Here is a 27,681-nt window from a genome sequence, read left to right on the forward strand (position 1 = left end):
TGATGGGCACTGAGGGGGCACTTGATGGGATGAGCACTGGGTGTTATTCTGTATGTTGGCAAATTGAACACCAATAAAAAATAAATTTATTTAAAAAAAAAGAAAGTCAAGTTTACCTCTATCAGAAACAAGACATCAGGCCCCCAGTGGGGACTCCTCTGCTAACCACCACATTACCAATCCAAGACTTAATTATGGTTTCTGTTCTCCCAGAAGTGGAATCTGAACCTGTCAGTCAGGAGTCTCCCGACCAGCACCAGTCATCTGCCTCATGGACCCCCGGCAGCCCGAAGGGAAAGTGACCTTGCAATAACCAACCCACTTTTTTGCTCAGTGTAACTTCCTTGCTCCCGTTCTCTTCTGCCAAGGCTTTCGTTTTGTACGGCTGCTCAGAGCTGCTCAGAGCTCCTTTCCATCTGCTGCATTGGGTGCTACCAGGGTAGCATCGATTTTTGCTCAAACTTAACATTTTTAATATGCCTCCACTTACCTTTTGACACTACACTCCCATGTTCGCTGCAGCATTATTTACAATAGCTGAGATATATACATGGATGGAGAAAATGTGCTCTATATACGCAGTAGAATATCATTTAGCCTAAAAAAAAGAAAGAAATCCTGCCACTTGGAGCAACATGGATAGACTTGGAGGATATGACGCCAAGTGCAATAAGCCAGAGGAAGACAAATACCGTACGGTCTCACGTGTATATGGAATCCAGAAATGTCCAACTCACAGAAGAGTGGTTAAAAACTAAGGATTCTTTTTTTTTTTTTTTTTTTTTTTTTAAGGAGAAGGCCACCTCTAGGAGCAGGAGTTTCTTTTTTGGTCTGCTATCAGTTAGATAGCACCGGAGGCATCAGGCGAGTAGGTCAGGGGATGGTCTGCTGCCACTGACTAGTTGCCTGAACGGGCACCACTCACCTTCTCCGGCTTTCCTCTCCCATCAGGAGAGTGAGGATAACCGCACCTGCTCCACAGCACCGTGGAGAAGATGAAATAAATTAACACGTGCTCAGCGCTTGGAATGGTTCCTGACCCAGTAAACGATCCATCACTCTTAGTTATCGTTGGTTAAGTGCAAGAGAATTGTTCATGTAGTTAAAGGTTCATTCATTTTTAACATAGATCTTTAAAAGTGCTAAAAATCACTTCATTTCTTTTGTTCTTTATATAAATTTTTTGGGCTACCCATTAATACCAACGCATTTGTACTTAGGACTGGGAGCAAACCATACATTTCACATGTACATAAATGATCTGGCTTCAATAACTTCTGATCTGTTGGTGGAGAGAGACAAGTAGAGAGAGTAAGAGGAGAGGGCTGCGGCCCAGGCTCGCTAGGGACCTGCGTGATCCCTGCCCCACCTGGGAGGGGGTCTCAGAGGGCTGCCCAGAGGACTGTAAGGAAAGTTTTTAGGGACGCCTGGGTGGTGCGGTTGGTTAAGCATCTGACCCTTGCTTTTGGCTCAGGTCATGATCTCAGGGTCTTGAGATCGAGCCCTGTGTCCAGCTCTGAGTTGGCTTGAGACTCTCTCTCCCTCTCCCTCTGCAACCCCTCCACTATCTAAAATAAACAAAACTTTTTAAATCTGGTTACTTTAAGTGGTAGAAATTTGTAATTAACAATAACGATTTAACAGGTTTGTAATACACAAAATTGGGAAACAATAATCCGTAATTAATAATTAACAATGATGGACAATATTGGAAATTCGTAATTATCAACAATATTGTTTTAAAAAATTTGACAATAATCTTTAAATTAAATTGTCATCAACAATATTGGAATCTTCTGAACACTTGCCTCAGCATTCTTTGCAGATTGCCCAGGCTGTAAACTTTTCTTGGAGACTCGTGCCATGCCCTTCATTGTAAACACCAGTGATTATGCAAAGCTACAAGGCGAGCGTACTTCCAGTGGCTTAGTAAACTGCCTATAGAGTTGTTTGCTCTTAAATGAACTCTTACTGCTAAGGTTTTTATTTATTTTTATAATACTTTATTTTTAAAAGTAGTTTATTTGTTTTTTGGTAATCTCTACATCCAACATGGGGCTGGAACGCACAACCCCGAAATCAAGAGTGACATACTCTTCCGACTGAGCCAGCAAGGGTCCCCCCCTCCACCCCAGCTAAGACTCTTAAATCACTGGCTCTGCTTCTTTGGGAGGAGACCTGGAACATTAGCTGCTGTTTTGCAAAACTCCTACTCTGCTTACGTTTCTAGATTCATTATTTGTAATTTGCTGTGGATAGGGAAGGCGAGCAGAGATATTAGGATTATATTTAAGATCAAATATAACAGATCTAGTGGTTTCGCTTGATAGGAAAGTAAAGCGCGTGGGGTGGGCTGCAATGGTCTTCTGGGGGCCGATTTGTTTATTTCCTCGTTCTCAGGTGGTTCGAGGTCGCATTGGACGGAATAGTGACTTCTCAGTAATTGAGTGGTCTACCGTCTTCTGTAGTGACATTGTTCTTCCACTATTTCACTATGTACCATGTTCACTTTTATCCTGCTTATCACTGCCTTTATTTCTTATGAACTTGAGTTGTACCCTCAGTCACCCTTCCTCGTCCCTGCAGTCCTCATACGTGAGTCTAATACCCACAGCAGTTTCTCTCGCCTCTTGATTTTGTGAGTTGCTGAGCTGGAGGCAAAGCCGGCATACTCCTATCTAGCCTGCAAAGCCCAGTTCAAATGACTCGCTCGGAGAAACTTTTTCTTACGATAATCATGTTTCTCCTGCAGAATAGTTTATATGTGTAGTTCCATTGTGATTTTAATCTTCCTCCTGTAACTCTTAATCTGCACAACATGTTCATGTCTATATGCCTGTCTTTTTACTTGGACTATGGCTCTTTTGAAGTCAGGTCCATTCATCTCTCAAAGTCTGTTACCCAAAAAATTGTCACTTGGTAATTGTTGATTTTACAAAATATGGTGTTTTATGGTTTGCACTCAATCTCTTTTTGATAATGCCTATCATTTGTGGGATCCTCCAATTCCCCCACTCACTTAACCCCCCTGCCAGCACATGGAGCTCACGCTTATAGCATCAAAAATTATTTTTTAACTGTATTAACCTAGTCCACCTATTCACAACTTCCTGCATTTAAGAAACCTTCTTACTCTAGGTTTTGCATTTCAGTATCTTTTGGAGTGCAATGTCACCTTGTCGGTTTAGCCGGGAGGGGCTAAGTTTGAGCGTTCTGCTGGGCAGGAGGTAGGAGCTGACAAGTACTGTAAATCCAATGGGCTAAAAGTCAAATTCCAAGATGGGGGGAGGGTTAGCATCTGTTTGTATCAGTCAAAAGTCATGTCCCTGGAAACATTTCTCTTCCCTCGAGGAGTAGCAATTTGGCCATACCAGCCATGTCATTCCTGCCAAAGTCTACCTTTGGTGATTGGCCAGGCTGAGTCTCTCAGGTCATTTTTGGAAACTTTTAAAGTCTGGAAAAGGGGTAGGTCATGGTAGGGTTGGAGGCGGGACATGGGATTTATGATCTGGTGTAAGCACGGAGGGGCCTCCTCCTCTTTTCTGAACAAGGACCCTCTAAAGGGAATAAGAGCAGACCAGTTCTCCTCATGGAGGCAGAGGCCCAAGGATTTTTATGGCCAGAGCAACCAGGGTTCAGGTCAGTACCCAGTTGAAGCCGAGCTCCAGGATAGTATCCTTGATGATTCTGGCCTCATGGCTCCACTCTTCTCAGACTGGTGTTGAACTGACCACGTGGTGGCCCAGGTGGTAAGAGAAGTGTCCTGAGGGAGAGTGGGCAGGGAAAAGGGAGGAGGAAAAGGAAACGGGAGTGTTTCGCTGTACTTAATTCAATTTTTAAAAAGATTTTATCTTTAAGTAATCCGTACACCCCATATGGGGCTCGGTCTCATAACCCCAAGACCAAAAGTTGCATGCTTTACCAACTGAGCCAGCCAGGTGCCCCTCACCATACTTATTAATCTTAGATTGATCCTTAGGGACTCTGATGAAAGTCTGTCTAGAAGAATTTGTCTGTCTAGCAAACTAATTTTCTGCTCTCCATCCAAACATCACAGAAGCATAGCTACCTTTTATTTAGGGAACTCTATCAAAAACTTTAGAAAAAGTAAATAATACTTTTAACAGAAGTGAGATTTCAGTTAAAATTTGCTTATTTGATCCACATTTATTGTGTTCCCACTAATATCAGCCATCATAGTACATGCTTCAGAGAAACTCCATTTAAACAGACAGATTTGAATTCCAAATAGCTTACAATCTAGCGCAAGAGTGAAAAAAATCCAGATAAGTGTACATACCTAACCGCAATGCAAGGCATAATGTGAAAAAGGTCATAGAAATCTATCTAATTTAATATGCAAGTTTGGTATAAAAATAGATGATTTTCAGCTGAGGGGAATCAAGGCTGGCTTTATTTCAGGTCCTTCTAAAGCTTGGGTGACCCTACTGGGTCATGTTGATTTGACTGCATTCCAGATCTCAGTCAGCCTTAGGATATTCAGTATACATAATTATCCCACAGATTTCTCTGCCTTCAACTTATCTGGTAAAAATCCCTTTTGCATTACCAAGTTTCAAGGTAGTGAGACTAAGACAGAAAATAATGTGTGTGGGGTTTTTTGTAATTTTAAAAATGCAATATGATTCTTTAAAAAAATCACACATGCCTTTAATATTTTATTGTTTTGAAGGTTTCAGAGTATTGGGAGAAGATATAGGAAGTGTTTTGGGTAGAAACTAGGAAATTAATTATTCCATTACTTTGATGATTTTGTATGTAGAATTTAGATATCCATGAGTGTCCAGAGAAGATACCAAGTTCTGGGAGAGATGACGGGTGAAGGGAGGTTAAATGAAGATCAAGGCACCTAGGAAAGGTAGAGGGATGACTGGCCAGTCAGTGTAGATTTGGAATAGTTTAGGAGTGGAATAGCCAGTGGGAACAGAGAATGATGGAGAGATGAAAGTGACAGAGATAGAAAGACTTGAAGGAAAGTATGGGACCAAACTTATGGGTAGAATTGAGAAATGCTAGAATGCAGTGTTGTGTAAAATCATATAGGGTCCATCATGGGTGATCCGTTAGATTGGTCAAATGTGGAGACCCATCCATCCATACCCCTTCACTTTCCTTTAAGACCAGTGACATGCATTTTCAAATTACTGACATCTTCATTGAATACAAAAGCAAGGTGTAGGGTGGCAATATTTTTTCTTCTACCCTTCTAGGTTCTTTTGGCTGGTCTATTGGTTAAAGTAAGATGAGACAGATTAATAGGAAAAAACCATAAATTTGTTTTTGTTTTGTTTACGTTATTATGTAAGTATGGGAACCCCATAAAACAGGATACCCAAAGGCAAGTGAAGCAGTGTGGCTACCAGGCCATCCTGAGTTAGGGAATGGGATAGGGGCCTGAGGAGTCAGAAGGAATGAGGGCAATTGACAGGACAATATGAAGAGTAGATGTTTTGTAATTAGATGTTTGCCTTGCCACCTAACTTTTAGATAAAATTATCTCTGGTGATAGTTCTCTTTCTGGGCTGTGCCCCTTACCTAAATTCTTTAGGTAGTTAAGGGAGAGAAAAGTTTTTCTTGAATCTGCTGGGTCTCGTCTACCTTCACCCCATAATAATGTACATACCAAAATGACATATTTTGGGGTCATGTAATCTGCTCACCATCAAAGGTCAATCAAGACTTTGATTTCACTTCTATAGGGTAGAAAATGACTAAACAGCTACAAATTGCTAAGAGAATAGCATAATTTTAGTTAATTTGGTTAAGCAATAGAAAAAAATATACTACATATATAGTGCATGATATCCTTCATTGTCCTACAGATTGCAATTCCACCTGGGAACTATGGTTTAACCAGATGCACAGTGCCTTAAAGACAGAGGCTGGTTAGTGATTACCTGCTTGGTTGACTGAATTATTCATCTATTTGTTCAATAAATAGCATTCTATGAACACTACTGAACCAGGCACTGTTTTAGGCATGGGGGACAGAACAGTGAACAGAAGTCTCCAATGGAGCCAGTGTTTAGGTAGAAGATATAAGATAAGAAAAGAAGCAAACAAAATACACACAATATGTAAATGCAGGCACATCTCAGAGATATCGTGGGTTTGGATCCGGACCACCATGATAAAGCAAACGTCATAATACAGTGAGCCCAGTGAGTTTTTTGGTTTCCCAGTGCATATAATAGCTATGCTCACACTATACTGTGGCCTATTAAGCATGCGATAGCATTACGTCTAAAAAAAAAGTACATACCTTAATTAAAAACTACTTTATTGCTCAAAAATGTTAACTATCATCTGAGCTTTCAGTGAGTTGTAATCACTGATCACCGTAACAAACACAGTAGTGATAAAAAAAAAAGTTCAAAATATTGTGAGAATTACCGAAATGTAACAAAAATGCTACTGCTATTGGAAAAATGGTGCCAACAGACGTGTGCTATGCAAGGTTTCCACAGCCCTTCAATTTGTAAAAAACACACTATCTGTGAAGCACAGCGAAGTGAATGCGGTACACCAAGGTATGCCTGCATATAATGCTGAATGGAAATATGAAAAAGAATAAAACTAGGCAAGGGTTAGAGTTAAAATGGCAGCGGAGGATTCCATCTCTGATAGGAAGGCTAAGGAAGGTCTTGGGATGAGGTGCGTCTGAGCGGTCATTGAGTGAAGTGAGAGAGAGAGCTGTACTGACTGAAGAGAGGAGTGAAGAAGGAGTGTACTTCGGAAGTGGTAAATTTGTAAGCTCAGTGTAGTAGGAATGAATGACAGGGAGGGGGGCTGGGGTAGGAGGGTAGGTATGGACACGTCTTCAGAGATGTAGCCAGAAGCTAGCGAGACCGAAGACTTGGCCGGCACGCTGAGGTTCTCGATGTTGCACAAAGTACGATGGGAAGCCACTGGTGGGTCCTGGGCCGGGGTCTGCGTGATCAGGCCTACATTTGAATTGGATCACCGCAGCTGCTGCAGGGGATGGAGTCAAGAGTAAGGAGCAACCAAGAGAGGCTACTTTGACCTTCCTGGAGCACCGTGATGGTGGTTTGAATTGGGATGGTGGTGAAATTGGGATGGTGAAAAGTAGTAGTGAGATTTGCAGTGTATTTTGAAAGTACATCTGAAAGAATTTCTTGATACACTGAATGTATGATGTGAAAAAGTCAAGGATGACTCCAAGGATTTTGACTTAAGTAACTGGGCGAATGAATGACTCGCTTACTGGCATGAAGATTTGGGAAATGAGCAGGTTTGGGATGTTGTTTGCTTTTGGACTGGATTAGTTTGAAATGGCTCTTCAGCGTCTAAGGAGAGCAGTCAAGGAGACACTTTGATACGTGAATGTGAGGTCCTAGGGAGAGGAGAGAATAGGAGAAATAAATTGTGGACTGGTCTGCATACAGCGTTTTGTCTGATACTGAAGCTATTTTTGTACTGATGTACAACAAAGCTACACTCTGCACTGGATACTCACAATACACACATTGCACTTCACTATCCTCTTTTAAAAGTCACCCTCCCACCCAGACAACATAACCTAATTGCTCTATAACATAGAGTTCTTTTCTCTTAAGTATTTGAAGGCAATTGAGAATTCTGTGTATTGTACTCATTGACCACGGTGACAAATTAGCGCGCCCCAGCCAAGTAAATATTCTCTAAAACATTTTTCAAAAATATGTAACCACCATGCATCTTGCATATATTTATTCATCTTTTAATCACTAAATTATTCAATATGTATAATGAATATTTGCTATGAATTTATATTTACAAATATGGCATCTCAAAGAGCATTCTTCATCAGTTTGGGAAAGAGAAAAATGTCTCCATTAAATAATTTTGTGAAAACGCAAGACTGTCTTAAACTAAATGTCAGGATTCATGGCACAAGTAAGAAACACAAAGGGAATTTAAAGGAGAGAAAAGCTAACCCCCACCCCCCCAAAACAAAACAAAACAAATGAGTGTACCCCAAGGTGCCAAGTGTACAATTCTGGAACACCTCAAAGGGTTTAATGTAAAAGAACTGAGAAGCAATTCGGAAGCGCTCTCCAGGCTAACTCTCCAATCGCTAACCCTCCTGTGGAAGGGCATTTCAAAGTCATCACACATTATCTAGCTTCAAGGTCATGGAACCCATCGTGACCTAGTGTAGCCTGAATTGTTTTCTATCTAAAATCCCTGAAGTGACCCCATAGGACAGGTTCAGGATGGGGTAACAAGGGAAGTTCAAGGAGAATTCTTAAAGATATCCGCTAATATCACCACGTAACTTTTGGGACATGCTTGCCTGGGCCCCTCCTATCTATCCTTCATTTTTAGACTCCGCTCAAGAAACTCCCGGTATCTAAAGGGTTTGCAACTTCATAATGAAAGACCTGTTTTGGTGAAGGATCCATTTCACTCCACGTGCATGTGAGGGGAGGGAGACAGACAGGGACACTCTTCAAGCATTTGTTAAGTTATTTATATCTTTCTTCTCTAGGCTGACGCTGGTTGGATGTGCCTTTCAGTATTTGCTCGGATTGATAGAACTGCCTCTCCTCTCATTCATTTTTCAGTTGGTAGATGCATTTTGGCTACTGGATGCCTGTCAGTGGCTGCTGTGCCCTGATGTTGTTTATCAGATGTCTGTGTCTCTATCATCTCTTTCACTCGGATGCCAGCAGCTAGAGTGGTTCATCCTTTCTGTGCTCCCTGATGTTTTCTCTATTTTTATAGGAAAGGATGCATTTAGAGTTACAAAGGTGTTTTTCCTTGATCCGTTTAAGATTCACTCAGTTAAAAAAAAATTAAAAAAAAAAAGATTCACTCAGTTAACTGAAGAAAGATCAGTAACAAATGTCCCTTTTTCAGGGAAGGGTCAGCTTTGGAGGTCATAGAACCTACAAAAAATAATGCTCTTACATGGCCACTCAGTGTCTCAATGAAAGTTAATTTTCTCTTACTGGAATTATTTTTTTCAGAAACAATCAATTAAGAGGACTCATCAAGCACTCTGGCTGTTTCCTCCTTTATCCGTGCTACTCTGCTGCCTAAATCTTTCCACAGTGTTTATACACAACCCACAGCTTTTATGCTGTCCTTTAAATAATAATGGACTTTATCATACTTGGCAGAAATTTACTTGTTATAAATTGAATTATTTAGTTTTATTCTTTTTAAAGACAATATAGGCAGCTTTTAATTCATTAACTTAGGATCAAGGCTTAGGACTATCTTGAGACCGTGGCAGTGTACACACACGGCAATGTCATTTTGACAGGTGCAGGCTGAAAATGAAAGCATATCCACAACCACATTTCTTCAATGTGATAAGTTCCGAGGGCATTCAGGGATTATTATTTTAAAAATATGCTTGCTGGCTGCCGCTCTGCTACCAAAAATAAGCTAGTCTTAGGCAGACTGAGCATTAGAGGACATTCCTGGGAACTATTTCATTCAGGACCATTTGTGACAAAGCATTTTCTGAACTCTTTTTTACTACCTTCTTTTCTCTGCTTTGCAGCCAAACCAGTTAATGTCAAAAGAAGCAGGACTGCTCTTTGTGTGTGTGTGTGTGTGTGTGTGTGTGCGCGTGTGTGTTTTAAACCAAATATACTCTTTACTGCCAAAACGTATAACAGACAAATTAATTTAAGCCCGTAGTTTATCTCAGTCGTTTCAGATCATCCACTAATGGGAGTCGGTGCCATAAAACATACCATGTTTTAGGAGACACGACAGAGGACTGGGGGAGAAAAAAAAATCATTGGGTGTCTGAGCTGGAGAATCTGGAGTCAGGGAGCCCAGAAGTTGTCTGCTGGCAGCCGGGTGACCTTGAACGAGTTGCTGCCCATCGGATCCTGGGTCTTCAGCTGGGAAATGCAGCCTAAGTGCCGCCGGAGAGCGACTGTGCCAAAGACGTTGTTAGAAGAATGAGAAGCAGCAGTGACTTGGGGGCACGTCGCCCTGCACGGGGGCGGCGCCGGCGGGTTTGGAGGCCGCAGCAGGTGCCGCTCGGTCCGCTCCCTGGAGGGGACGCTGCCTGCCCACGGGGGGCCCGGAGGCGGGGGTGCGGGGTGCGGGGTGCGGGGTGCGGGGTGCGGGGTGCAGGGTGCGGGGCGCGGCCTCGGGGCGCTCGTCGGTCCCTGGGGAAGGGCCTCGCGGGGGTCCCGGCCCGGGGCGGTCCGAGGGTGCCGGCGCCCCCGGGTCCTGGCCGCAGCACCGAGGGGCGACGAGCGCAGGAGGAGTCGGGGCTCGGGAGGGTCGGGGACGGTGCCCTTGACCCCGGGGCGGCGGGGGAGGAGGAGGAGGAGGAGGAGGAGGAGGAGGAAGGGAAGGGGAGGGGGAGGAGGCTGCGGCGCCCCGGCTCGCGCGCCCTTCCCCGCCGCGCCCCCGCCCGCGCCCCCGCCCCGCGCGCCCGCAGCCCCCGCAGCCCTCGCAGCCCTCGCAGCCCCCGCCCCCGCCCTAACGGTCCCGCCCGCGGCCGCCGCGCCCTCCGCCTCGGAGACGGGACCGACGTGAGCCGCCCGGGCGGGTCCGCGGAGGCGGCGGGGACCTCCCCTCCCTGGGTTCCCGCCCCGCGTCTCGGCGCCCAGCCCGCGCCCGCGCCCGCCGCCTCCCCCGGGACGCCCCCTGCGCTCCTCCCCGCCTCCCCCTCCCCGTCCCCGTCCCGGTCCCCGTCCCCGTCCCCGTCCCCCTCCCCGCGGCTCCGGTCTCCATCCCCCGCCCCTCCCCCTGCCACCCGCGGCGCCTCCATCCCCCGCGGCTCCCCCCTCCCCCCGGGTACCCCCCGCGGCGGGGCTCCATCCTCCCCTCCCTCCATCCTCTCCTCCCTCCCTCCATCCCCCTCCCTCCATCCTCCCCCTCCCTCCATCCTCCCCCTCCCTCCATCCTCCCCCTCCCTCCATCCCCCTCCCTCCCTCCATCCCCCTCCCTCCCTCCATCCTCCCCCTCCCTCCATCCTCCCCCTCCCTCCATCCCCCTCCCTCCATCCTCTCCTCCCTCCATCCTCTCCTCCCTCCCCTGCTCCCCGCCCCCCCGCGGCGCGGCTCTCACGCGCAGCCGAATCGGGCGCCGCCTCCATCAGAGCCGAGCCGGCGGCTCCGAGGAGCAGCAGCCTGTGCCGCCGCCGCCGGGCCCCCGCGTCCCCCCGCGTCCCCCCGCGTCCCCCCGCGTCCCCCCGCGTCCCCGCATCCCGCCCCGCCCCGGCCCCGGCGCCCTCCGCAGCCCCCCGGCCTCCCGCCCCCCGGGGCCCTGCGGCTGCTGCCCGAGCCTGCCGGCCGGCGGGGCTGCAGAGGGCGGCGGCGGCCCCAGCATGAGCCCCGAGGGCGGCCTCGGCGGCAGGACGGGCGGCGGGGACCCCGGGCCGCCCCCGCCCCCGCCCCCGCCCCCGCCCGGGGAGCCCGGGGAGCCCGGGGAGCCCGCCGCGGCCCCCGCGCCCGCCCGCCACCTGCCGCCGCCGCCCGCGCCCCCCGAGCTGCCCGCGGGCCCGGAGGGGGCGGCGGCCGGGGACCCCGGGGCGGGGGCGGGGGCGGGGGCGGGGGCGGCGGGCCGGGGCGTCCCCGCGGAGCCCGAGGGCGAGCCGCCCGAGACGCGCTCGGTGTGCAGCAGCCGCAGCAGCAGCAGCGGCGGGGGCGAGCGGCGCGCGGGGCTCCCGCACCAGCACCACCAGCCCATCTGCAAGATCTGCTTCCAGGGCGCCGAGCAGGTAAGGCCCGGGGCGGCCCGGCCTTCAGCACCGCGGACAGCGCCCGCCCCGAGCCGCACTTTCCTTCCCTCCTTCCTCCCCGCCCCCCCCGCCCCCACCTGGTTTCGCAGCTCTGCATTCCTCAGGTGCTTGAACCGCACTGCCCTAAGCATCTCCTTGGCCAGCTGCTAAGTGGCCTTTGCTTTATGGACGGAAAGTGATCGACATCCCTTTTCTCTCCAAATGCATCCCGAGGCAGGTAGCCTTAGACTGCAAACTGAGCATGAGTCATGTCGGAACCAAAAAGGGCAGGCTCTTTGCACATTGCACACTGGGCTGACCTAATCTCACCGACGCGAAGAGCTCGTCACCGTTTTTTACAAGAAGACTAGGGATGTACTTTGACCTTGTGAAAGAAAGGCTGTTTGGCTAACTATATGCGTTTTGTATTTTGTTAGTCATCAAAAACTCCCCTTGGAGGTGCATGCAAACTTGCACGAGAAGTAATGCGTTTTGCATTCCGTTAGTAATTAAAAACTCCCCTTACAGGTGCATGCAAACTCCCCTTAGAGGTGCATGCAAACTTGCACAAGAAATAATGCGTTTTGTATTCCGTTAGTAATTAAAAACTCCCCTTAGAGGTGCATGCAGACTTGCACAAGAAGTAATAATCTTGGAGACAACAGCATAACCTATCTCCCGCAAAGTGTGTGGTCTGAGGAAACATGAGGTTTAATATTTTTAAAAGTAAGGAAATTGCGTAAGAATATGCAGGCTTTCAGGAATATAGTGCCCCAAGTCAATATTTATGATGCTACATTTAGAAGAAAATAAAAGCATAATGCTATTGGAAGCTACTTTCTGGGATGCCAGGCATTTCTTCTTTAGCAATGATTAAGAATAACTGCAGAGGAAATGCATCTGACCATCCACTTAAAAGTTATTAAAGAGATTTAATAGTACAGCTTTCCCCCAAGGGTATTGGGAGCTATATCTTGCAGACATTTGGTATGTCGGTACAACATTTATGTCATGACTCTAAGCAATATCTTTGAAATACTTTTAAGACTTTAGTTTCCTTCCCATCAAAGGTATAAAAATTTAATTTCATTTTTTAGGGTAGTTTGATGCTGTATCCTTCTGGGTAAACGGCTTTTAAAAGCAAAAGCAAGTGTGTGTGTGTGTGTGTGTGTGTGTGTGTGTGTTTAATAGAGACACAGATATAAATATTCACATGAGCTTTTTTCTTCCCAGGGGGAGTTGTTAAATCCCTGCCGATGTGATGGGTCAGTTCGGTACACGCATCAGCTGTGTCTGCTAAAGTGGATCAGTGAGAGAGGTTCCTGGACCTGCGAGCTCTGCTGTTACAGATACCATGTCATAGCCATTAAAATGAAACAACCTTGCCAGGTAAACATTTGTGACATTTTTTTTTTCCTGAAATGATTTTGCTAAACATGTGTGTGCACTTGAGTTTAGTTATTACCAAGGATATTTACATATGCTCCTTAAAAACATTTTATGCAAATCAAAGATTTAGGATTTGTTGAGTTGTGCTTTGAGAAATCTGTGATATTTTTATCTGAGAAACTCTAGAAACATTTTATTCAAATGGTTTCCCTTACTAGTTTGTTGCTTTTTGATGAAATTATACCCATTTTGTTTCTAAAAGGGCAAAGTTGGTAAACCGTCTTGTAGTTCAATTACATTAATTTTATTAATTAGAAATGCCACACAATTTATTTTAATAATAATATTTTGTTTGATTTAACATTGAAGCCCAGAATGGGATCCACTTATGGAAAATACATGCAAGTGAAGCAGGACTTTACTAGTCTGGAAACTTCAGTTGAATCTATTAGCTTTATCTGAAAACTTTTTTTCACTGAAATAGGCTCTCTCTCATATGATGACATGCTTAGAAGCTTTGGCTACTTTCATCCTTTGCTACATAGTGGATGCAGAAGTATTTCCAACAGTTTCAATAAAATCACTGAAATTGTGTATATCCTTAAACTTTTTATGTATAGTCGTATAAAACACAATACCCATAACCTTACGAATGCCCTCGAAAATATAAGCTTTGGTTTTTTTCATAGTGGAACTGATTCAGGCTCTTTGAAGAGACTGGTGGGATATAAAATTCAAAGTGTTAAGAATGACATATTAAATTAAAGCAGAATAGTGTATAATTGATAAGATCTGGTAGTGACATGGGGCTGAAGTTAAGCAGACATAAAAGAGTAGGTTCAAACCAGAGACAAAGGAGACGATGGAAGAAAGGGAAGGAAGGGGATTGAAAAGCTAGGAGGGTAAGAAAGTCATAAAATCTAGTGTTCCCTGTTTTTGTTTAAATTAACAAATGTAGTTTGCATTGAGTAATGTAAAAATAGGTGAAACCTGGTGATTTCAGAGGAGCCTGGAAGCTGAATTACTATTGCATTAATAGTTTAGATTTCATAGGTTTTAATTTGTGCATCCTTCATATGGCTTGCAATTAATTTGCATCTCTGATAGTCATCATTTAAAGCATGATTAGCAGGCATGAAATGAAAATATGCATTTTTTTTCCAAGTTGACCAAAAGCTTATAAATAATTTGGAAAGAAGACTAACTAATGTGGATGAATGATGCTATCATGCTGGAGATAGGCACAAACCTGGCACATGTTCCCAGGACTTCTAATTGATTGAACTACTTGGGTATCAATTTATGGATCTATCACAGTTGTCTTGAAAGCAGACAGAACCACGTCCAGATAAATGATAAGAGTAGTATCATTGGATTTACAATAATTCTATGACTAGAAACATGGGGGGATGAGAAAAAGGAAGATTTGGGACTCCAGTGAAAAGCCGCATGAGAAGCACTATAGCCAGATAATTCAAGAGCTCAAATGGAATACCAAGTATTTCAGACACTTATGGCAACTATATATTAACTCATGTGAGGTGATTAGTTTTGAAGTAAGCAGAAGTAGGTCCGTGATATAATTTCAAAATAAAGAAGAAACAAAGGGCTGGGGCAAAAAGTATTGTTTACTAATTCTATAGCAAAATGAATTGATTTCTACTATGTTTTGCTTCATTCATAAAACAAACCGTTCAATGTCATTTTAACAAGAGCAGTTCCCTAAAATGTGTTTTATGATATGACCAAAAAACTAAAGAAATTAAAAAAAAAACAACCAAAACCCCAAAACTAACCCAGTGTGGCTAATACACTGAATTAATTTTATTATGACATAGGCAAATACGGCCATGATCTGTAACGTGACCTGTTTGTGAGAGTGAAGTACAAAATAATAATTGGAAACAAAGTTGCTATTAATGTGATGATGATAGCTCAGATCATGCCCAAGAAAATAACTTTCCAGGACTAAGTGCATAAGACGCTCAGTACTCTTAATGGGTGGAAATCAGTTAGGAGGTTCCTGGAGTATGGATTCTTCTACCCAGGAGCAATTTATTCTCAGATAAAGTTTCATTAGTTACGTGACATTTCCGTTATGGATGACCTGCAAACTGAACGCTTACTCTCATTTTTGGTTTTTCTCCCTTGCTGTTGTGAGGCCGATCAGATTTAGCATTTATCACATTGATGCTTTTATGACCTGGCAGGAATCCATTTCTTCCTGGTGTAGGATCAAAAGGGAAGTATGTTTTGGCACTCCCGTTCACTTTCCCCATCCCTCTGCCCTAAGTATAGAGCCCTCCATAGCTGTGAGTGGGTGGTTCCTTGGATGGAGAACAGAAGAGAGAATAAATAATAATATTAATAGAGAACACTTGCTGAACACTTAAGCTGTGCCAGGCACTGTTCTAAGTGCTTTACATATGCTGATACTGATGGTTAATCTTCATAACAAACCTACGAGGTGTAGGGAACAGTATAATCACTATTTTACACAAATGGAAACTGAGGTAGGCACAGGAAAGTTGCATAACTTCTACTAGGGATATATCCAGTCAAAGGCAAAGCCAGGATTCAAATGTAGTCGGTCTGGCTCCGAGGTCCATGCCCCATAGTAAAAAGTTGTTCTCAGTTGCATCATAGCCATTTCTGGGCCTATCATGGCTCGTCCTGTGCAGCACTGAGCCAGTCAGGAGCTGGTTTTAGCCTGGGTCTCCAAGATGATCTAGAGAGGCTTTGACTGTTTATTGTCGTATAACAAACTGCTCCAAATCCTTAGTAGTTTAAACAGCAATCGGTTTCCATCTCTGCAGAGCCTGGGTTAATTGAGGTCAGCTGGAAGGTTCTTCTCCGTATACGATGTCCGTCTGGAACTGTAGTTATCCAGAGGTTTGACTAGATGGGAGCATCCAAGATGGCTCACTCGCATGACTTGCTCTTGCTGCTGTTGGCTGGATGCTCAACTGGGGCTGTGGTTGAGGTGCCTCAGTTCTCTTTCCACGTGACTCAGATTTTTCACAATATTTTGGTTGAGTTCCAAGTACATACAGCTCTCTTAAGGCCCGATCTTGGAAGTGGCACAGTGTCATGTATGCTGCATTCTCTCGACTGAAGCAAATCACAGGGCCAGCCCACATTGAAGAGAAGGGAAAATAGATTTCACCTTTGGAATCGGTCCTTCTTTTAAAGAGAGTGGCTATCTTTAATCCACAATAGGAGATAGCTTCTAAAAATAGCTCCATCGGCCTACCCTGGTCTCTGCATTGAGTACTTGTAAGGTAGGTCAACAGACGCCACCATAACTTCCCTCCCAGGGCTCAGAAATAAAGAAAGCTTCAAAAAAAAAAAAAAAAAAAGTATGGGAGGTTGATTTCATCAGTGGTGTTTGATGCGTAGCCTCAAGCGCCTTCAGGAGTGATTACTACCCTGAGGTACCTCCGGGTGCTCAGGGGGATGTGGGGACAGAGGAGGGAAAGGAGCAGCTAACCAGGAAGCAGGAGTGTGTGTGAGGGCAACGTGCTGCAAAGAGTCCAAAACTTTAGTTTTACTTGTTTTTCTCATTGAGATTAGAGTTCTTTGAGAATGTGGGTCTAAAACACCCCATTCCATCAGATTTCAGTGATGTTCAGCAACGTGACCCAGTAGAAAACCGATGTATCCTCTAAACATATTTAAACCTTAATTGCTGTGTCATTAGCAGCAGGAGTTAATTAAGACATTCCAAGTAATTAACATGCATTTACCCTCCTACCTACTTGCAGGATCTATTTTATTGATTAACATATTCAAGATGGTGCACTAATAATATTTCAAGAGTAAAAGCTAGTTCTGTTTTGAATCTCATAGTATGGTATGAAGTTAGTAGAATCTAAGAATACATAAAATCAAGTTTTTCTGGAGATGTTGGTGACATTGACTAATTAAGCTATATCCAAGCTATATTTTGAATGCTTTCAGTACTTTTTTTTCGAGAAATATAGATGTTTGAAGAGATATCATTTATTTGGTGACATGTTGTATGGGAAGCTTAAGACTTGTGCTGGAAGACTGAGTGCACTGCCTCAGCATAGGAGAGTACACTGTAGTTGGAAGGTGCTTGCTGTATTACCTTGCACAGCTCACTTAACTCTTTGTGCCTCGGTGTTTAAAAGTGATCTCGAAACCCAACATGGGGCTGGAACTCATGACTCTGAGATCAAGAGTCACAGGCTCTACCTGCTGAGCCATCCAGGAGTCCCTCAGTTAACTCATCTTCAAAAGACCTTAATGGCACCTATTTTATCCATTGTTTTGGGGACTAGACGCCTAATAAATGCAAAGTGGTTGGGGTAAGGCCCAGCACATAGCAGGTGCCATTTAACGTTGGCTCTGATGCTTATTACTTGTTCGTTCAGCTCACAGGTGGCCACACACAGAGCAGTGCTGTTCAGCTTCTGAAGCATCATTTGTTTACACTTTGGAAATCCCCCTGCTGAGTGGGATGTGTGTGTGTGAGTAGGAGAAGATTGGAGAAGCCCCAGAGATCCCTGGGGGGTGATCCCAAAGAGGCTCAGACAGTTGGCAGAGCATCAGTCAGAGTGAATAGCGGCGTCCATCAGCGTTCCTTCTTCCTCCCTTACTTAGAGCACCCAAGAACTTGCCTTGGATGGCATCGAGAGCTGCAAGCGGGCCGTATACCTTTGCGAATATTAGGCCCCTGGACGTTTTTACTGGCCTGTAACATTTTTATCAGCCTTCCCCTTATGGCTTTTCCTTTCAACACGTACAGTGCGTTGTCGGCAACAGGTGTTCTCATAGCAGTAAGAATGACTGGAAGGTCTCCTAGGAGGAAGAACGACCTGAGAGTGTTTTTCCTTTTTATCCATATTCTTAAAACCCTGGGGCTCATCGTGACAGTTCCAGATTAGAGAGGAAGTTGGCACCAGGCGGGTTCCTCTTGGCTAATGTTCTGGACCTCATTCGTAAAGTGTTTATAGAACCTTAGCTGCTCTAGGAACCCCGTAGTCACTATCTTCTCTGAGTGAGGCTGTGTCGTGAAAGGGGCGGTCTACCCTCAGAAGTCCTGTGTTCTCACGATATAGCCCATACACCAGAAGGCAGCAAGTTGTTATAGAAAACCGACTGTGATTTTGAAAATGTAATAAGAAAACATCAGAGCATGAACTTTATCTGTAATGCATGCTGCCATTTGAGATACTTCAAGGCATTTGCCTTTTATGGCTTAAAAATGTCCACATACATACAATCTGGCTGGTGTGGTGAGCCGCCCCTCTCCTCCTTTTCCCTGACTGTTGCTCTTACTGACGTTCTCTGTAGGCTTGCTAGCAAATGGTAAGCTGAGGAGAAGCTTTTCATTACCATGCCTGAACAACTGAGAAACAGCATTAAAATGGAATATTTAAATGCATATGTTGGCATATTTTATAGGTAATTTAAAATGTCAAAATAAACAAAGAACACATCATGAGGCAATTTGCTCGCCTTTGAAATTATTTTTGTTTCATTTGCTTACTAATTCTCAAAACACATGAATCTTCATTTTACTCACTAGAACAGATTAATGGTTCTCTGCTGAATAAAATATGTAAATTACACCTTGTGTACTACTTATAAGCCATCTTATTTATTGTATAGGCCACATGTACAGGATTTTACAATTTGTCTCAAGGCCAGACTATTCTGAGATGATAGTAAAAGGAGATGAGGTCCATTTAGGCATCATGTGAGGGTGTCGGCCTCTACCTTTTATTGAAAGAGGATTGGGGATGGTGTTGCCCAGATGGGTGATGCTCTCCAGGACTGTCTTCCACATGCATCTGCTTTTCTACAACCCTACCTTTTCTTAGGTGTATTTCCATTTTGATACCTTTCTCTTCTTTACTCCACCCAGTTGCCTGTAGAAGAAAGAAACTCGACCCCCACTGGGATAGGACTGGGCAGACTTTTTGGTCAAAGCAAGTTACGGTGGCAAGAAAATTTGGTAGTGGTTGTGTAGAGGAACCTTGCTGTGGCTACAGAATGTCTTCGCTTGATGACATTTATCTTGTTATATAGACTAGAGGTCAGCAAATCTGTTCTTTTTTTTTTTTTTTTTTTAAGCAAATCTGTTCTATCAAGGGCCAGAGAGTAAATATTTTAGGCTTTGAGGGCCTAAAATACTGTAGTTACTGTCCTAGCATGAAAGCAGTCATACACCTTGTATGAAGGAATGAGTGTGTCTGTGTTCCAGTTGTCTTCACTTAGTAGACCCTGAAGTTTGCATTTTGTATAACCTTAACGTGTCAGGAAATTATATCCTCCTTCTGTCTCCTCCCGTTTAACCCCAACCGTCTAAAATCTAAAACTCGTGGGCAACACAAAATGAGGTGGTGAGCTGGATTGGGCCAACGTGGATTTGGCAATAGCTTGCCAACCCCTGATTTAAACAAATTGAGGGGCAGCCCGGGTGGCTCAGCTGTTTAGTGCTGCCTTCAGCCCAGGGCCTGATCCTGGTGTTCCGGGGTTGAGTCCCACGTCGGGCTCCCTGCATGGAGCCTGCTTCTCCCTCTGCCTGTGTCTCTGCCTCTCTCTCTCTCTCCCTCTCTCTCAAGAATAATAAATAAAATCTTTTTAAAAAATTAACAAATTGAGTATTGATATGGACTTAGGTGCCTTCTGACCTCTTAGAAAATGAAATGGGTGAAGTTTTCCAAGATTTTATGTGTTTCTTTGTAATTTTGAGTGAAATCATCATAAACCTATCTCATTTAGAAATTGGTGGTACGATAGCTCCATAACAAAACGCTGTGACCTTCTTCCAAACTGTTTCTTGGTTGTATCAGACTCACATCCTCCATTCCCAGGAGCAGCTTTAGTTAAGTTAGAAGCAGAAGATAGAGACATCCCAGAATTAGCCCCTTGCATCCCTGGAATAGGCCACCTTCTTATCTCCTTAAGTTGTAGAATGCATTTTAGAGTATTCGTGATCCATTCCTAAAGCAAGTCCTCCCAGGCTGTCTGCAACTCAACAGGTATGCTCAGAATACCCCGTTTTGAATGTCTTAGGATGATATTTAGTTTGATTGGGGTTTCCAAGCTTACCTTCTGGGAGGGCAAGCTTATCAGTGAGTGGGAAGAGTTTTAGAACAAATTCCGTAGCACAGTTCGACACAGCTTGGGAAAACGTCTCTTTCTTGGTCACTCTGTGGTCATTCAGTGAGTACTTGTGGAATGAATGCATGAATGAATGAATAAGTGAGCATCTTGTAAGACAAACAGAACCATGAGGGTCATGTTCATATTTGTGCAGTGAGAATATGTCTTAAGGAAAATGAGTTGCGTTCATTGCTCACACATCAGCCATCTACTGGCTGTTAGTTCCCAACTTGTTCTTAAATTGCTCTTCTAATAATTCTGTTTCCAGTGTGCTTGGGCAAATATGTTCAGTTCTTCAGACCACTGGAGAAAGTCTTAAGGGTAATAGAAGGATCTATTTTTAAAAACCTAAAATTAAAAAAAAAAAAAAAGGTTCCAGAGAGACATGTCTGCTCTTTTCACAAAATCAAATGTCATGAAAAAAGACTCTGTGAATGTGAAATTACCCATGTGTGACACACTTGCTTTCTTGAGGTTGTCACTGGTTGAAGGATTTCATCTAGGGTTTGTTCAGAGAATTTAAAAAATTTGTTGGAAATTTTGCTGTATGATCATAGGTATAGGATGTCTGTAAGAATGTCTATTGGGTATAGCTTTTTTGGTGTGGAATCTGTCACCAGATTGAAAACAAGGTGTCTTTTTTTCTTTTGTTTTGTTTTGTTTTTTTTTTGACAGATTGTACAGTTGTAACATAACTTCAAAAGTGCTTTTCCACTGGTGATAACAATACTCCAGCACAGGGAGATGTAGCAAGAGAACAGACTATTTCTTCCTTGCTCGTTTCCTGCTTGGCATGTGGCTTTGCTGTGATGTGACTGATAAAGTCAACTTCCTTCTATTTTTGGACCTTGTAAGAGGAGAATGTGGTGTAACTGAGGGCAAAGCGAGTGTGCTTCTGACCCTTGAGGGCAGTAGGGAGTGGACCCACAGGAGATGGTCACCTACAATTACAATGGATGCTGGACTCAGAGGTGTTTCCAGGAAAAACTGCGCTGTGGCTTGTGCTTTCTGTATCCTTGAATATTTGACAGGATCTTCCCTGTGAGCATAATTTCTAATTCAACAGCTGTTCTACATGATTTAGCTGAGCAAAGTCCCATGTAAGTACGGGTAGACGACCTCAGCAGGAAGCAGTCACGTGGGAAGACAGGACAGAAACCTGGAAGCATTTCTCTGTAGGCAACGTCAATAAGAAAATCTACTGAGGAGACATTTCTTATTCCATCCTTCCTTTTAGGGATACTTTGCTCCAGAAACTCCTGTCTAAAAACCTGCTCTCTCTCTCTCTCTCTAGGTTTTATCTCTTCAAGACCGTTCACCTTGATAACACTTGGGCAGTGTATCCTTATCCTTCTCTTAGTAGTCCTTCTCTTAATGTGCCTTTTGGTTTTGTTTCTCATTTTGGTATGCTAATTATGTGCAAGTGGCCAAAGCTTAATTCGGGCGCAGGGGGGCCTCCCCTATGCATCTAGCTCTTATTACAGGAACCCTCAGGCACTCCTTTGTTATATATGGACTTGCACTTGTGCCATGACACTCATTTGGGTCATGACTCTGAGTTACATTATAGTTCAAATAAACAAGGAACTATTTCAAGATATTTATACAGGCTCGCCTTGGTTTGTTCGGCCTGTTAAAAAAAGATTTTTAGGAATGATAACATTTCTTGCAAGTATCAGGGAATCTTACTTATATTCTTGTGAGAGAATATTCCAGAAACCATAGAAAATACTTTTGCTTTTTCCTCTCCCCCCTGCTACCTCCCCAGTATTAACTTTTTCTATGTTACATTTGCAATTTTTTTGCATAAATATGTATGTAAGAGGAATCTCTCTTTAGTTTAAAGAAAAAATAACTTTAAAAGTTTATAGTGAAATAGAACACAGTGTAAGATTTACTAGGAATATATTCAGTATTCAGTAAATATTTATTTTATACTCATTCCATCTTTTTCTTCCTTTTCTTGACAACATCTTCCCCTTATTTTTTTTTAAGTGGGAACAAGTAGATGGGGGGTTTTCCAGTCCTTTTAGAGAGGAAAGATTATTGATCCTTACATTGTTTCCTCTAGGACCAAGCATGCCCAAGCTCATATATGGAAACTGAAAGAAAATCTTGAACGTAAAATCACCTTTTTCATCCCTTCTGAAACTGTGTTCCTTTACCTTTCGTGGTGGAGTCTCAGTCCTACTCCTATAGTTTCTATTGAATTCATTTTCGGATCCAGACAAGACTTCTCAGCAATTTGAGAAGTAGTATAAAGAAGTGAAAAAATGCTAAGCCAACAAGATTATCAGTAATTGTGCCAGAATTTGTTGGGTAGCTTTGGAAGAAGACATATGATTCTTAGACTATGGAGGGAAAGACTCTTGGATATTGAAAACTGTTTGAGTAATTTGGTGAAACATGTAACAATGGGTGACTCATCTCCCTACCTCCTGCCTGCCTCTTCTCTCTGGTCTGCACCCTACTGTTGTTACAGAAAAGGAAATTTGAGATAGAAATATGCTACTTTCATTCTGGACCTGATTAAGCTCTACGACAGCAAACTTTAGAGGGAAAACAACCATTCCTTGAGTTGCTTGTAGGGAAAACCACTGCTAAGTGGTGATGAATACATGGAGATTATTAATACAACAGGGCACAGCGATGGATTAATACGTGCTTGTTTTTGGCCTAAAAGATTATTTTCGGAGGTTAGCCTAAAAACACTTCATCTTTGTTATTTTCTACTGAAAATTACACAATCAATACTTTTCTGTTGATCATTTTTTCACTCATTCAACAAATTGACCACTGTTATGTAGCAGGCACTGTTCTAGGCCCTAGAGCTACACAGTTAGGTAAACCTCTGCTTCTTATTCTAAACCCTTGATGGTGAGGGACAGACTGTAAACAAGTAAGCATATAGAATTTGAAAACTAGGTAATTAGAGATCATGTTAATACTTCTCCTGGAAATAAACTTCTCCTGTGGTTAAAACAGGACATGCTAGAATGAGCCATGTGGTACTGGATTAGAGTTGGAGACATTAGTATAAATTCATGTTTTGCTTAAGATAGGTACAAATATTAATAGATATGCACTTAGGGGGGATCCCTGGGTGGTGCAGCGGTTTGGCGCCTGCCTTTGGCCCAGGGTGCGATCCTGGAGACCCGGGATCGAGTCCCACATTGGGCTCCCGGTGCATGGAGCCTGCTTTTCCCTCTGCCTATGTCTCTGCCTCTCTCTCTCTCTCTGTGACTATCATGAATAAATAAAAATAAAAAAAAATTAAAAAAAAAGATATGTGCTTAGGCATGGGTTAGTACGCACACATCCATTTCCCAGCTCTGTCTGGTGAGAGGGCCTAATGGTAGTGACACTCCAGTGATAGTAAACTCACCTGGCAGCAGATCTTGGTTTCTAATACCATTTTCCAATAAAGGGAACCAGTCACATACAAAATGCTGTTCTTACCCAAGATAAGGCTGGAGTATCTTGTACCAGAAAGTAAAGAAGTGCTCAGAACAAAAGGGTGGAGGCATAACGAGGCAACTTAAAAGCCAACCTGAAAAGGCTAAATCTGGAACACTTTGAAGCAATGACATAAATAATGTAATATTGGATTATAACTCAAACTGTAACATTAACATGCACGAGTGCATAGATGTAAAACATGATTGAATGAGTGAGGGAGAAGAGACAAATCTCCTTAACTGAAGAATTCCAAATATATATATATATTTTTTTTTTTTTTTTCATATCATACAACAGAGTTGTGCTCCAGGAGTTCCACTCTCCTGGGTGTGGGATGTACTTAGTGACTTGTTTCCCAAGAATAGGTGACAAGGTGGAAGGAGGCAGGGGAGTGGCCTTCCAGTAGAAAAGCCTGACAAATACTACAAATTAGCCAGGTAATCAAGTTTAACATTTTCCATGGTAAGTCATATTCATAACATAACATCTGTTACAATGAGATGAGACTACTTAACCTCTATGGTCTTCTTCTCAAATACCTGACCAAGGCTCTTCCACACTGTGAAGGAAAAACAAGGAAAGTCTGAGAAACTGTCACAGACCAGAGGGAGCTAAAGAAATATCATGACTAAATGTAATGTTGTGGTATCCTGGATGGGTGGCTAGAACAGAAAAAAAAGGACACTGGAGAAGAACTAGTGCAATCCTAGGAAAGTGAGGAGCTTGTCAGTTAATAGTAACACACCAATGTTAGTGTCTTCGTTGTGACAAATGTATCATAGCAATGTAAGATGCTAACAATGAGGGAAACTGAGTGCAGGGTACGTAAGAACTCTCTATGCTACCTTTGTAACTTTAACGTAAGCCTAAAAATACTCCAAAATACATTTTATTAGAAAAAAGATTATGGGGATGTCTAAGTCTATCCAGGTGTAGTAGAAGGGGTCGAGAAAGTCTTTCTGAGGAGGTGACATCTGAGCTTAGACCTAAAGGTTGATGATAATCCCACCTTTGAAAAACTTTTTGAAGAGCGTGCTGAAGGGGAAAGCAGCTAAAGCAAAGATTCAAGAGAGTAGGAAAGAGCTCGGTGTGTTCTCTGAGGGAATGAAAAGAGGACCATGACTGAGGAGGAGCAAGTGATGCCGTTGGGGAAGCAGAGGTGCACCTCACCATGCAGGCTCTCGTGAGAAATTCATATTTCATTCTAAGAGCAAGGAGAAGACATTGGAAAGTCTCAGGCAGAGGAATAATCTAGCAGTAATAATAGATGTCTTTGATTGCTTTGTGGAGATTGGATTGGAGAGAGGATGGGCTGGGGCAGGAATGCTGCTAGATTCCTAGGCGAGTAGATGGGAAGGACCTGACAGTAGGTCATGATGGCAGCAGAGATGAGGGAAAGTGGATCCATTTGAAAGATGTTTGAAAGTTGAAGCAATAGGTGCTTTAATTTCTTTTTTTTTTTTGTAATTTATTTGATAACAGAATATCTGAATCGACTTGGCCTTAACTTGCTACCAGTTAAGGCCAATATTCACGTGTTTTGCCATAGACATATTATGGTTAGTTAATACGATGTTGGCCTAGACCTTGCTGAGGATGTGGGATGTTCCATTTATGTTGAAAATGTACCATATCACATTTTAAGAATCTGGACAGTTCTAAATTCCGAAACATACATGGCCCAAAGTACTTCGGGGAGGGGATTTTTGCCCAATACATGATCCGTCCAGGAGAGTGTTCCGTGTACTTCTGAAAAGAATGCCTAGTCTGCTGTGGTTGAGTGGTGTGCTTTATAAATGTGTTCTTGGTGTAGTTGATTGATAGTATTGTTCAAGGCTCCTATCTTCGGTTGATCTTCTGTCTGGTTGAAAGTGGGGTATTGAAATCTCCAACTATTATTATCTCTCCTGTCAGTTTCTGCTTTTTGTATTTTAGGGCTCTGTTATTAGAAGCAAATATGTTTAGGAGTTTTATATCTTCTTGAGGGATTGACTGTTTTATGATGACAAAAAGTCCTTTGTCTCTAGTAACAGTTTCTATCTTAAAGTTGTTTTGTTTGATATTGTGGTAACAACCACTAGAGTGGTATAGCCGCTCCCACTCTCTTTTGGTTACTGCTTGGATATATATCCTCTTTCATCCTTTTACTTTCACCCTATTTGGTCTTTGAACCTAAAGTGTATCCTTGCAGACAGCACATATATAGCTGGATTGCTGGCGGCTAAGGGAACCTGGACCTGCTTATGATTATTCCTGGAACCGAGCCTTATGAAAATCAATAAATATTGTTGAGCTAGCTTCCTTGTGAAGTCATCAATTTAGGGAGAGTCTGTGATTCCTCAATCATGGTGATTATGTGCTGAATGAGATTATGTGTTTCAAATCCCTAATCAAATATTCCGTTAACCCGTGTATTTGTACAGTTGTCCTCTCCCATAATCATGAAGGAACTGTGTGATTTTTCATTATCTTCTTTTTCCCCAATCACCTGAGACTTGGTGTGGGTAATTGAGGAGTGGTGGGCCTCTGTGCTTTCCAATAAGTAGGAGATGGTTATTGCCATTCATAAATATTCAGCTGCTTCTTCCAGCTCTCCAGAGAGCCTCCTGAGTATGATGAGTATGTTGACAAATTAGCTTTTGTAACTTAAGCCCATACTTTAAAAAATTTGTTACACATCTTCCGGAGGGGTTCAGATTATATGAGGGTCAGTGTGATATTAGGAGAAAAAAAGCATGGACTTCAGCAATATGTAGACCAGAGCCCAAATTTTAGCCCAACCACTCACACAGCTGTGTGGCCGGCAGTGATGCCATATGTATTAATTTTATCAGGTTGTTGGGAATCAAGAAACATTTTCAGAGTTCTTGGCATGTGATGGTGCCTTACTAATCCCCGACTTCTAACCTTGTTAGAACAAGAGCTGGAACACAGAGGATTCTGCCATATTCTGTATTTGTTGTTTATTCATTCTCTAAATAATACAACAAATATTTACTAACTGGAGTCTTCCAGTGGCTGGGGATGAACAAAACAGGAAACAAGAGAGAGAAAATCCCTGCCTTCAGAAAGCATACAATTCAGAAAGGGATAAATACATAAATTCCAACTAAAATAATAAGCAAATTAATTGGTGGTGAGTCCTAAGGAAAAAAATGTTGGGCAAAGAAGGAGAGATATTAAATCCTCGGAAAGGGTGGTTAAATTTTTAGGTAGGTGGGTCAAAGAATGCTTACCAATCCATGATCTTTGACTTTGATTCTCAGAATTTTTAAATTTATGTCTTTCTAGAAATAGGGTATGCTAGTGAATATTCACTGTGACTAGTTCTCCTGCTGAAACACATTTCATTCTCGGTTTTAGTTTTTCTATGAACTGGAAAGGTTGTTATTTATAGCCTATAGTTTTATGATTTGCATCAATATATTAAAAGCCTTGATAGTGGCCAGTTTCCTTAATCCATTGTAATATCCAGGTTATTATGGTAAAGATTCAATACATTGGTTTTAGAAGCAAGGAAAAAGTACAATCAGATAGATAAGAGAAGAAGAATAGTGAAGCTGTGTTTTAGAGTCACAGATGCTCAATTTGTTCTTCCTGAGTTATTCACTGTTCAATCTACAGAATTATCAAGGGGTTAAGATTTTACAATAAAACCCAAGACTTATGAGAAATCCAAATTATTTTGGATTACAATTATTTTTTAAAAGTAATCTCTATGCCCAGCATGAGGCTCGAACTCACAACCCTGAGATCTAGAGTCATATGTTTCACCGAATGAACCAGACAGGCACCCCTGGATTATAATTATTTCTAATAATGACTTTTATAAGTATAGTGATAATAAAACAAGTAAAAAGTGAATATCGGGCTGATTTTCTCCTGGTTTTGAAAAACATACAGTTTCTGAGGTGGATTGTTTTGAAGAGAAGCTCCATCATCTCATTAAATGTCATCTAGAAAACTTAGCTATTTGG

The 27,681-nt window shown here is 43.0% G+C and overlaps 1 protein-coding gene across 1 annotated transcript in view; it reads left to right on the forward strand.

The window, feature by feature from the left end:
• Window positions 1-635: 635 nt before the first annotated feature.
• MARCHF11 (membrane associated ring-CH-type finger 11) overlaps window positions 636-27,681 on the forward strand; it is a 106,856-nt gene continuing 79,810 nt past the window's right edge. The window contains exons 1-5 of the mRNA XM_072822841.1: window positions 636-693; window positions 1,826-1,929; window positions 2,401-2,496; window positions 11,489-11,719; window positions 12,953-13,108. Coding sequence (XP_072678942.1) covers window positions 636-693; window positions 1,826-1,929; window positions 2,401-2,496; window positions 11,489-11,719; window positions 12,953-13,108 — 645 coding nt within the window. The remainder of the gene's footprint in view (window positions 694-1,825; window positions 1,930-2,400; window positions 2,497-11,488; window positions 11,720-12,952; window positions 13,109-27,681) is intronic.

This window comes from Canis lupus, chromosome 4 (assembly GCF_048164855.1).
Source record: "Canis lupus baileyi chromosome 4, mCanLup2.hap1, whole genome shotgun sequence".
Lineage (NCBI taxonomy): Eukaryota > Metazoa > Chordata > Mammalia > Carnivora > Canidae > Canis > Canis lupus.